This window comes from Rana temporaria, chromosome 1 (genome assembly GCF_905171775.1).
Source record: "Rana temporaria chromosome 1, aRanTem1.1, whole genome shotgun sequence".
Taxonomy (NCBI): domain Eukaryota; kingdom Metazoa; phylum Chordata; class Amphibia; order Anura; family Ranidae; genus Rana; species Rana temporaria.
In genome coordinates, this window is record NC_053489.1 from 315,419,761 (window position 1) to 315,432,248 (window position 12,488).

Genomic DNA, 12,488 nt, shown 5'->3' on the forward strand with positions numbered 1-12,488 from the left:
GTGATGTTACAGTGAGGTAATGACCTATCATTTATGGGGAAGGTAAGGTGGCTTCAAACTCAGGGGGGAGGAAATTCTCCACCCAGGGGGACCATATTTTGTCGTGCCGAGAAACTCGGTCCAGGACAATCGCTTCGGTCTTACTATGGATCATTGCTTGGGTCACTCTGTGTTTTACTTCGGTTATGTGGAGTTTAGGGGTCTTCCAGGCCTTGGCTATGGTCTGTTTAGCGGCCGTGGTCAGTTGAAGGAGGAGGCGGACCTGGGCCTTAGTGTAATCACTTTCAATATGATTTAGTAAGGCTAAAGATGGGTCAGGGGGAAGGTTGTCACGTAATAGGGTAGAGGCCATACAAAATATTGTTTTCCAGAACTGTTGTACAACAGGGCACGTCCACCAAATATGTACGCGAGTACCTCTTTCTCCACAGCCTCGGAAACAGACGGCCGGGTAAGAGGGGGTAGCTGGGACTAGGTACCATCGCATGAGCACCTTATAGTTGGCCTCTAAGGCTACCACATTTTGAGTAGAGGTTTTAGTGTTGGCCCATATATCCATCCAGTCCTCCGGTTCCAACGTTACTTGTAAATCTTTGGACCACTGTGCAGCATACAGAGGAAGTGCAGTTGGTGGAGCAGTAAGGTGACCATAGATACGGGATATGATACCTGAAGCATGTGGGTCTGAAGTACAAATGTTTTCATAGAAGGACATACTATCAAGAGATGGTTGGACACCTATCGTCGTCCGAATGAAGTGGGCTATTTGTAGATAGTGGAAGTGTTCAACAGAGAGTAGCTTAACCTGGGCCTGGAGTTCCAGGAAAGTCTTGAGGGCCGTTTTTCCTACCATATCACAAATTCGGTATATCCCTTCCTGGGACCATAGCCGAAAAGATTCCGGTTCAGTAAAGGCCGGATAAAAAAAAAGGGTGGCCAAAAAATGAGTGTAAGGGAGTATGGGAGGAGACCAATTGGAAAGGATACGTAAGGTGTCCCAAATTTTAAGTGAATGGCGCGTAACCGGATTCGTAATAGAAGTGCAGGCCGACGGGGGTAACCATAATAGATTATAGACCAACAGGGGTGAAATATCAATGGCCTCCAGGCTGACCCATATAGGGATTTCAGTAGACGCATGAAGCAAAGTGATCTGGGCCAGCTGGGAGGCCTGATAATAGCGGAGGAAATTGGGAATCCCAAGACCTCCATTGAGTCTATTACGGAGAAGAGTAGATCTGGATACCCTGGGTTTAGTAAACCCCCACACATATTTAAACACTCGGGACTGGATAATCCGGTGAAAGTAGGAGGGGACTGCTATTGGTAGGACTCTATAAAAGGTACAATAACTTGGGTAGTAGAGACATCTTGACGGCAGCCACCCGTCCAAGCCAAGAGACACATAATGGCTTCCAAGAATCTAACAGAGACGATAAGTGCGACAGCATAGGGAGGTAATTGGATCGGAAAAGAGAAGCCGGGTCACCTGTGAGCCTTATGCCTAGGTATGGCAGGGAAGCGGTGGACCAGGCAAAGGGGAAATATTCCTGGAGATGAGTTACTTCATCAGCAGGAAGAGACACATTGAGAGCCCGTGATTTGGATTGATTGACTTCCAGACATGAAATACTAGCAAATTTATCGAGGATTTGCATTAATTTTGGAAGGGTGAAACGGGGAGAGGTCACAAATAAGAGTGCATCATCCGCAAATAGGCATATCTTGTGGGTTGTGGAGGCAATTTCCAATCCCCTGACCTCAGGGCTGTTCAAAATCAGGGCAGCTAGGGGTTCTATCACCAAAGCGAAAAGTAGGGGGGACAGGGGACAACCCTGCCTGGTACCCCTACCAATCTGGAAACAGTCGGAGCGGAACCCAGAGTACTTAACATACGCCTGCGGATAACTGTAAAGAGAGCTTATCCATTGTAAAAAATGTGGACCAAAACCCCAACGAGTAAGTATAAAGTTTAGGTAAGGCCATGAGACAGTGTCGAACGCTTTCCTGATATCGAGGGACAACAGGTGCATGGGGATTTTTCGACTTCTGGCAACATGTTGGAGGAGGACAACCCGACGAAAATTTTCACTAGCTTGACGGCGGGGTATAAAACCCACCTGGTCTTTGTGTATCATCCCACCAATAATGGGATTGAGACGCAAAGCCATGACCTTGGCCAGAATTTTAATATCTAAGTTAAGTAAAGAGATGGGTCTGAAATTAGACCACAAAGTACTATCCGAATTGGGTTTGGGTATCATGGCTATAATGGCTGTCAATGTGTCTCGACCAAAGGAGTGTTGCTTCAAGGATTTGGAAAGAAGCAGGGCCAGGGTAACAACAAACTTCTTGTAGTAAGTGCTCGAAAGCCCATCTGGGCCAGGTCTCTTATGGGGTTTAAGGGTTTTGATGGCTGCAATGACCTCTTCAACTGTGATGGCTTTCTCCAGACGTTCACGGTTGGAGTCAGATAAGGCGGGTAAAGGGATATCCCGAAATAAGGATTCGGCCTCATGGGGAGAATAAGAGGACTGGGGTTTGTATAGCCTCGATCGTTTTTTTAACTGATGGTGTGTAGGCACATCAGACCATCAGTCAGCTTCATCGGTTAACCGATGAAACTGAACTTCAGTCCGTTCTCATCGGTTTAGACTGATCATGTGTACAGGGCCTAAGTGTTTGGCTGAAGCCATTTATTATCAATAAACTCTGTATACTCTTTTTAAATCATAACAGAAACTACCCAAATGACCCTAATCAAAAGTTTACATACCCTGGTAATTTTGGCCTGATAACATGCACACAAGTTGACACAAAGGGGTTTTAATGGCTATTAAAAGGTAACCATCTTCATCTGTGATCTGTTTGCTTGTAATTAGTGTGTGTGTGTATAAAAGGTCAATGAGTTTCTGGACTCCTGACATACCCTTGCATCTTTCAATCAGTGCTGCACTGACATTTCTGGATTCTAATTCATGGGCAAAAGAATTGTCAAAGGATCTGCAGGAAAGGGTAATTGAACTTAATAAAACAGGAAAGGATAAGACGTTCATTTTAGGTAGTCGCGCTGATCATTATTTGTTTATATCTAGTGTATGTACTAAAAAAAAAAAAAACACTATATTTGCATTTTTGCATTTTACCTCAAAGTCCATTTTCCTATACCAATATCAGAGTGCCTAGGCAAAGCAGTGCAAACAGTTCAGAATAGATCAATCCAGTAACTACATAACATTACTGCAACACTAATTATGCAGTAAAGGTATTTCGATGATAGCTTTTTTTTTTTTTTTTGCAATTTGGTAGTACAGATTTTGATATTTTATTCTGTGAAAGGCTCTGAATATAATACTTACAAATATATAAGACAACAATATAATCAAAAGCATTAAATTGAGCCGTATCTTACCTTTTCCTGTTTGCCATCTGGAATTAAACTTTCAGCAGTTTTTTGCTTTTGTAACAGCTGTTTCCTTCTTTCTTGGCGTTTGGCACGTTTTTGGAAATCTTCAATGTGTATGTTTAAATGAAAGGTTAGCTCAGCGATACTGCTTAATTTGACATTGCAGTGTTTGCACTGATAAACGGTTGTTAAGGAACGGGTACCTGTGGTACCCACAATGGAGAAGTCCCTCTTTATGTCTTTGCAGTGATGGTCTGTATAGTGCATGCAGAGAAGTTCAGCTGTGCTAAAAGACAACTTAAAGCATTTGATACATCTAAATGGAAGCAATTCTTGTTCTTGGGTTTCTTCTGAGTCCTCTGATGGTACATCGATTTCAGGTTTTTCTTCCAAACAGCTTAGGCTCTCGTTTTCTTCACCATATACAAGTGTAAAATAACTACCAAGCTTACTAGCATGCTGTTTTTTGGGGAAAACTCCAGGATGCCTTTTTATATAATGTGATACAATCCCTTTTTTGCTATAAGACTGAAATGCACAAAGAGAACATTTTTTCTTCTCAATGGCGTTTTTCAAATCATCACTCATTTCAGAAGAATCTTCATTATCAGGGGTAGAAATGACAACTTTGTCTTGTATATCATTATCATCATTTACGGTTCTAGATGCAGCTAGACAATGTGTATAGTATGCATCTATGTCATGCCGTTTCTGATAATGTGCAGCAAGACCTTTTCGAATAGGATTAGTATAAGAACAAAGTGCACATGTGAACAGATTATTTTTGCCTTCTGGTTGAGCTCGGACATTATTATGTTTTATACGGTAGTGCCTTGCGATCCCTTTTCTGGTAGAGCAGAAATATTTACACAGCTGACATCTGAAGACAGTGTGTGGGTTAATGTTCTTGCGTGGTCTGAAGCCAGTAAGCCCAGTAACCTCCCCTGGTTCCAGAGTAACTACTGTGTGAGGAGGTATGTGATCAGAGTAAATATCTGGATTGGGACTAAAAGCTTCTTTCTCTGGTGTTTTAGAGAGCATGTTAGGTTCCGCTTGATGATGATATTTTTCATAATGAATTTTTAGTTTTTCAAGTGTACCATGGGTGTAGGGGCATAATTTACATCTGTAGGCACCATATCCCTGTTTAAATATTTTATTATTTTCTTCACTTTCATTTTGAGTGGATTCATTAGGTGGTTCTACATCATGCACAAAATCTTCCGCTGTGACCTTTATCAAAGGATGCCGTTTTTGGTAGTGGGTAAGAACACCATGAATACGTGTGTTAATGTATGGGCAATGTCTACATTTATACACTGCTCCTGGGTTAATGTCTACATCCTGGGCAAAATCAGCAGCTTTAACCTTCATGCCAGGATGCTTCTTACCATAGTGTGTTAGAAGGCCATGTAAATTGTTGTATTCAGATAAGCAGACTGCGCACTGATAAGGTGAAGACGACTGTGAAGAGGACAGCTGTGCAGTTTTTTCTTGCAGTAAACTGGAGTCATCTCCACTCTCAAAAAGTGGTTCAAGGTTTATGGAATCTTTATGGGTAGACGCAGTCTGCAATGACAATTCTTCGAAATGTGACATTTGTACAGCTCCTTTCTCCTTTATGATGTCAAGAAGTACGGATTCATCTCCTTTCAACGCCCATGGATGGAAAGATTGATAGTGATTAGTAATATCCCATATAGAAGAAGCTTCAAAGTTACAGTCTCTGCAATTATAGGATTTGGTTTCAGGTGTTACTTGTGCAGGTGTAGGATCAGGTCCTGTGCACAACTTTGTTGCCATATAGGTATAATCCACATAGTGCTCGGGATGCCTCCTTTGGTAATGTTCAAGAAGACCACTTGGCTCTGAATGAGAATAAATACACCATTCACAGTGATAACCTGCTTGAATAAATCCATCTAAGAAAGCCCATTTCAAAATTGAAGTCACTGTAGCCTTGAGAGTAGGATGATCTTTCTTCATATGTTTTCTCAGTGCATAAACATATGGTGTGGAAAATGAACACTGCCTACATTTGAGACTTCTAAGTTTTGTCTTTTCTGACTCTGTAATGGAAGGTGCATTTTGTATACTAGTAGGTTTCTTTTGGCCTTGTTCACAAAGACTCCTTATTGCAGCTGTATGTTGCCTAACAGTATCTGCATTTACCTTGTAATCTTTGTGCTTCTTTTGATAATGTATAAGAACTCCTTTTACAGTTTGATTTCCATAGTCACAATGCTGACAGAAAAACATCTCATTATCTTTGGGCTGACTCCTTTTTTTTGGAACTGGTTGAGGTTTTCCTGGTGCGTGGTGTTGGCCTTCTACATTTCTTTGCGACTCAGACGTTGGTGGTGCCTGTCGAATATACTTAGCAGTTACTTTAATTTCAGGATGCCTCTTTTGATAATGTACTAATACTCCAACAACAGAGCGGTTACTATATGAACAATGCTTGCAGTAATATAGCTCAACATTTACTTCTGGGTGGGAAGCCACATTGGTAATACTGGGAGTAACAGAAGCACCTCCATCAAATGCGAACTGAGAAATGGCTGTTCCACTATCCACAGGAACAACACGCATTGTTTTTTGAATCCTGAAATAAGATGCCTTCTCATCGGGATGCTTTTTCTGACAGTGAACTAAAACAGAATGCATGTTTGGACTTGCAAATCCACAAATGTCACAATCATAAACTACAACATTGTTAACAGAAGGACTCTTCTGGTTGTCATTCTCTGTAGCAAATGGCTTTGGGGTATTTTTAGTAAAGGATGTTGTAGAGTTATTTCCATGACTTGATGGAGTGGATGTCAACATGTTTTTTGGAGCAGAATTTAAGATTTCTCTTAAAGTTTGTGACTCAGCATTAAGGTCTTCTGATTGGTCAACAACATAACTCGAAAATATCATAGCATTATTGATTTTTACAGTTGGATGCATTCTTTGGTAGTGTGGCATCAAGCTCCGAACATTAGGGCTTGTGTATGAACAAAACCGGCATTTATAAATGAGATCTGACTGGTCAAAATTGAGAACATTCATTGCTTCAGGATGGTGCTCTGTATAGTGCTGTTGCAAATCTTCAAAATTGTTATAGTCAATATAGCATTCAAGACATCTGTATACAGCACTGTGATCATTAGGATCCAAGATATACCTAAAACTGAACTTAATGTAGGGATGCATGCGTTGATAATGAGTACTAACACTTCGGGCAGATTTGTTGCTAAAATCACAGTGTTTGCAGTAATATAACCTTCCAGATTCATCATTGAAATCCAGATTGTCACCAAGTTGGTCACCCTCATAGAAACTGGACTGGTTTAAAGCAAGAGAAGAATTTTGTTCATGGTCTTTCATACTAGCAGACTGGTAGTAGTAATCCTCATCATCGTCTGATAACGTCAACTCAATTTCTGCACTATTGCCTCCAGAATAATTGTTCTGAAGGTTTCTGAAGTTTGTGTTCTTTGGGGACATTCCAATATCTCTATTCCACATGTGTTGCATAGCATACTGATCTCCTGACTCTATCTGTTCTAATGGATCCTCCTCTTTGTCCAATTCTACTTCTATTTCCACTTCATTCTCCTCATCATCTTCATCGTCTTCCACATTAATAACTGCATCCTCCTTGTTTTTGCTTTGGTTGATCTTGCTCTGAAGATTGCTTGCAATTTCATCAATTCTAGTTCTTTTCTTCACAGGTGACAAGTCCAAAGGAAACTCACTTGATCCTTTCCGAGATGTCTTGGCTACAAAATTATTTTTGGAAGATAATCCTAAAATAGATGTTTGACTCTTTCTTACTGTGCTAGAGTCAGTCAAATCTGTTTCATCACCTTGCATTTGATGTACCAGATTACCACTACTATTTGGCAAGTTGTCACAAAATGAATGTTTATGTTGTTGGTGAACACGCAGACCTTTTAGAGTTGTTGTAGAATAATTGCACATAGTGCATTTGTATGGGTTCTGCTGAGAAGAGTCTGCTATGCTTCCAGGTTTTTTGCCATTTATATTGTTACTCTCATATGCTTCATTTAATGATGAAGACATGCTTTCACTAAGTGAATTAATGGGATCCCAATCTGATGATGTACCACCATGACACTGCTTGTGTACACCAAGCTTGAGGGGACTTTTGCAAGAAAAGGGACATTCATCACACTTGTAAACAGGGGTTTTTCCAGACAAGTGGATATTTTCAATATGACGAGAGATACTTCGACGATGCATTGTGAGAAATGGGCAAAATGGACATTGAAATCTGTTCATAAACCTTCTAAAGGGAATTCCCTTTGTCTCCAACAGTTTGTTGTTCTCAGATCCCAACAGTGGTTCTCCAGACATTCCAAGTTCCAATGAACCTAAACCATTTTCCCCATCAATGTCAATATAGTCATCATCTGAGCTTGAATCATTAAAAAAACTGTTCTCATCCATATCCATCATGGAACTGGATCTTTCTGACATTTCATAGGGAGACCTTTCTGACATATTCAAAAGGCCCGGATTTGTGGCCAGCTTTGGTTGTTTCACTGGAACATGTGGCATGGACTGATATTTTGATGGATTACCACTTGGAAGATTACTCACAGGATTTCTATAGGCAGACATACTAGCATTAGCTGTATCATGTGTTGCCATGTTTAGAGGCATATAACTAGATCCAGGATTGGGTATTTGAGAACTTCTATTTTGTAGATCTGATATATTCAGTCCATCCTGTCTTAAACTTGATAGGATTTTGACCATGCCCCTGTGTTTCTTCATCATGTGATCACACCAGCGCTCCCGTCGTGGTGTCTGGTAGCTGCACCATTCACAGCAGAAGTTTCCTCTAGACTTTGTTAGAGGTTTTACCATAGATTCTAGAATGCTGCGTTCTACAACTTCAGCTGGTAGTTCTTTACATGTTTCTTGCATTGGCATTGATACAGGAGGGGTTTGGGAAACTGAAGTTGCTTGCATTTCTTTTAAGCTATTTTTGTGGTACATTTTCTGATGCTTAATTATTCTTGCCCTTCTTGGTGACTTGTATGTGCAAAACTGACAAGAGAAGACTTTGCCAAAACCATCGTGTAGCATAATATTATAATTTGCATTTCCAGGACCTCCAGGGCTCCCTCCTCCAGGTCCATGGACTTTTTTAGTATGCTCCACAAGAAGATATTTAGATCTAAAATAGCGAATACAGAATTTGCACTGAAAAAATTTATTGGTTGGCTTAGAACTGCTGGCAGAAGGTTGACTATAGAATCCAAGGCCCTGACTGTAGTATGATCCAGTAGTTGCTTGTGGAGTAGTCTGATCTGAAAGAAATAAGGGGAAAATAAAAATTAGTTCTAAAATACATTCTCTAAACAAAGCACAATCTAAAACTGACATGAAGAGGGCAACCTCTTAGTTATTCTTTTTATGAACAGACACCACTCTCATACGTAATAAAAAATGATTGGTCTGATGTGTACTAGGCAACATGAAAAAATGTAGACTCTCAGTGCTCACTGGGGTAAACAAACGAAATGTCAAAAATATATTTAACCTACCATGAGTTTCTTCTGTAGGCACAAATTCATCTTTCATAGAAGGAAACACAGCTTCTGACTGGTTGGTGGAATTCGTACCCACAGATCTAGCCTGACTAGAGCCTTCCTCAGTAACGTCTGTAGGCTGCAAAAATGCTGTATGAACATCTTGTATGTGAGCCTTTAGATCTTCATAGGATTGAGCTCTGAAGTCACAGCCATCACACTGAAGAACTTCCATGGTCTAATGTTATTTTTTTTACATTAGGAAATTCTGAAAAACAGAAAGAACATACAGACTTGTTATATATTGTGCAACAGAATCTGCAAAGTTACCTCACTGAAGAAATTAAACAGTTGCAGGGCTATTAAGTGTGGTTTAGTTAAAGCGGTTGTAAACCGCATAAACTTTTTTTTTTTCCCCCCAAACCTGCAATGCAAAAGGCATAATAGGCTAGTATGCATCGCATACTAGCCTATTATGAAATACTTACCTCGGAACGAGGTGTGTACCACTTACCTGGTCCACGCCGAGCAGGATGTCATCTTGCTCCGGCGTGTCTTCCGGGTATCGCCGCTCCAGCGCTGTGATTGGCTGGAGCGGCGATGACGTCACTCCCGCGCGTGCGCGCGGGAGATTTAAAATCGGCAGGGTCCGGCGATGCCGGTCCTTCAGCCGTGGAGTCCCCCCTGCGCATGCGCCGCCCGCATTGCGGGGGTAATATCTCCTAAACCGTGCAGGTTTAGGAGATATTATCCTTACCTACAGGTAAGCCATGTTGTAGGCTTACCTGTAGGTAAAAGTCCAAATAGTGGGTTTACAACCACTTTAAGTGGCGTATCCCCCTCTTGGTTGTAGTACACCAAAGACAACAGGGCAGAAAAAAAGTGATTGTTGGACATTGAATATAATTGCCATTCAAAACACATTTTTTTAACTAAGACCTGGGTACTACTGAACCTTGTCTCCATTAAGAGGATTTGCCTTTTTCGCATATCAACAGAAATCTTTCAAGCCAACATTCCATTAAGACAAAACTAAAGAAATTTATACTCTTAATCCAGCAAAATATAGAAAATGTGGCACCATTGATACACATGTTATTGCCTGTTTGCTATCTAGGCGGGAATGACAATTAGTACAGCAAAATTATTCTATCAACCTGTTGGAGCATAGACACACAAACGTAGTGACACTGGCAAAACAAATTTCCAAATGATCATTACATCATTTAAATGAACCTAATCCGATGTAATTTAATTCAACCTAGATCTATATTTGGTGATTGTGGAATAACTTCCTAAATCAGTCTGGAAAATATCAGGCTTAATTGCTACTGGATGATAAAACATAACATTATACATCATCTCCCAATGACTAGGGAAAGATTGCCTAAAACTTACTAAACCGTGTATGTGCATGTTAAAAATGTATTTATTAAAAGGACTTACACAAAAGTGTGAACATTTAATTATCCAGTTATGTGCAAAATAAAAAAAGTAAATCAGACATTTTCTTTTCACATAATTGGATTTTTTTTTTTACATTTTGTGTGAACATTCTCAAGTCCTCTAGTAAATCAACCCCCTTGTGTCTCTGTAAGTACAGTCTTAGTTACATGTGTTAGGTGTGAATGATACACCACTTGCATTTTGCAGATGCATTCTTCAGCCTAAAGCCTAGTAAACACGGGCTGAACATCAGGTGGCATCAGCCGGTTAAAGAGAAACCGGCTAAAGTTCAACCTGTGTGTACTGCAGCCAGTCCAACAGAAGTCGGCCTTTTGTCCGACTTATGTTGACGGAGCACAATCGAAAAAGAAAAGGTCTGCCGATTGGCTCCCAGCCAATGGCTGAAAGCGCTGACTTTGGTGTTCTGGCAAGCGGAGCAGTCCCCACTGTGAAAACACAATACCACAGCAGGGGAGATTGCTGTACTAACATCACATAGTTTCATAGTTTGTACAGTGGCTCCTCCTGAGCTGTCAAGTTTTTTTTTTTTTCCGTTCAGCCCTGGTTGATAAAAATAAATAAATAGTAGTGTGTACCAGACTTAAGTATAATTATTTTATATATCCTCTCCCAGTGCTGTGTGGGTGCAGCCACACATCATATCAGAAGAGGTGCAAGCTCTCACCAACTCTTTCTGGTCTCAAACCAGGTAACCTGGATACAATGCATGCAATACAGTAATCAGAGGCAGAAGTGGATATGATATGCCTCACAGGCCATAACCCCCCCCCCCTCATAAAAAAAAAACATGGGTATCCCAGGAACCATCACAAGTGCAGAAGTGCTTTGGAATTATACATTAAGTTGCAATTTTTTAAGAATGCTTTGCCACATTCAACTATGCTAATAAATCCCTGTTAGCTAGCCAAACTAGATTTTAAGCTTAAAAGCCATGTTCACTTTTTTCAGAAAATAGCCTATGGAGTCAAGGGGCCCCAGTAGGTAAAAACAAAACAAAAAAAAAAAAACGATGCAGCTTTAATAAATGATTAATTTGCTTGCCAAGCCTGTAGGCTATGTGTGCTCCCAACCCTGAAGCCTGGATAAAAAAAAAACTCCAATAGTTAGAATTCTCTCATCCTGCCTTTTTGCGAGTTTGTTCCAGCATTATTATAGCCCTATCTACAAGTCAGGGCTCTCTGTCTGCTATCTAATTAATCAGTGTAAGCAATCATTAAGACCAGCACCCCCTAGTACCACAGGAAAGAGCATCACCCTGTTCTTCTTGGGCTGTACATATGCAGGATATATCTTTTTCTGTTGCAGCTGCTGAGCTTATTGGCGACAGGAGAGAAAAAACACAAAAACAGCTTTCAAAGGATATAATAAAACAGAAAAAAAAATAATAATAATAATAATCTGGTAGGTTTGGCTGGAATTTGCTTTGTTTCATCTAAACTTACAGGTTGTCTTTATTTATTTTACCTCTTATAGATCTTTGCGATGTATACTTATCAAATTGTGAAAAACGTAAGGCTCTGAGTTTTCTGAACAAAGTGCTGGATTGTGTGAAAAAGGTTGATATCTGCTGTAGATCAAAATGACAAAACATGAAACCCCACCCCATGGCTCTTCAGCACAGTCCATTACATAGCAAAGCCTTTTTATATCCGAAGAGCAGATGACTTCTGCTTTCAAAGCTCCATGCAAAAGAAGCAGTTCATCCAGTTTTTATACACCTCTACCCTTCCCCCAGCTTAAACCTTTCTTCCCAGATAAAGAAGGCACTCCTCTGTCAAATAGTTCCAGCACATTTTCTAGAGCGAGAAGACAAGGCTTTACAGAAGCTGGGAAGCTCACCTGCTTTAGAAGCAGCCATTTTATTACAGTGAATACAAAAATAACCATGTAGCCTAAACATAACATGGCTCACAAGACAGCCTCCTCTGCTCAAAACACACTACCTATGCAAAAATATATCTAGCAATAAAACATAACCCTGGTTATAAAAAGAAACATGTGCCCATTTTGCTACAGAACAAAAAGCAAGGATTAATACCATTTTAAACATTGCATGAGCTTGCAAC

The 12,488-nt window shown here is 40.4% G+C and overlaps 1 protein-coding gene across 1 annotated transcript in view; it reads right to left on the bottom strand.

Annotated features, from left to right (window-relative positions):
- The window catches only part of ZNF462 (zinc finger protein 462), a 122,189-nt gene that overhangs the window by 28,800 nt on the left and 80,901 nt on the right, over positions 1-12,488 (bottom strand). Inside the window, exons 2-3 of the mRNA XM_040359143.1 lie at positions 8,971-9,223; positions 3,413-8,733 (exon numbers count right to left, since the gene is read on the bottom strand). Of these exons, the coding sequence (XP_040215077.1) occupies positions 3,413-8,733; positions 8,971-9,190 (5,541 nt within the window). The 5' untranslated portion in view covers positions 9,191-9,223. The remainder of the gene's footprint in view (positions 1-3,412; positions 8,734-8,970; positions 9,224-12,488) is intronic.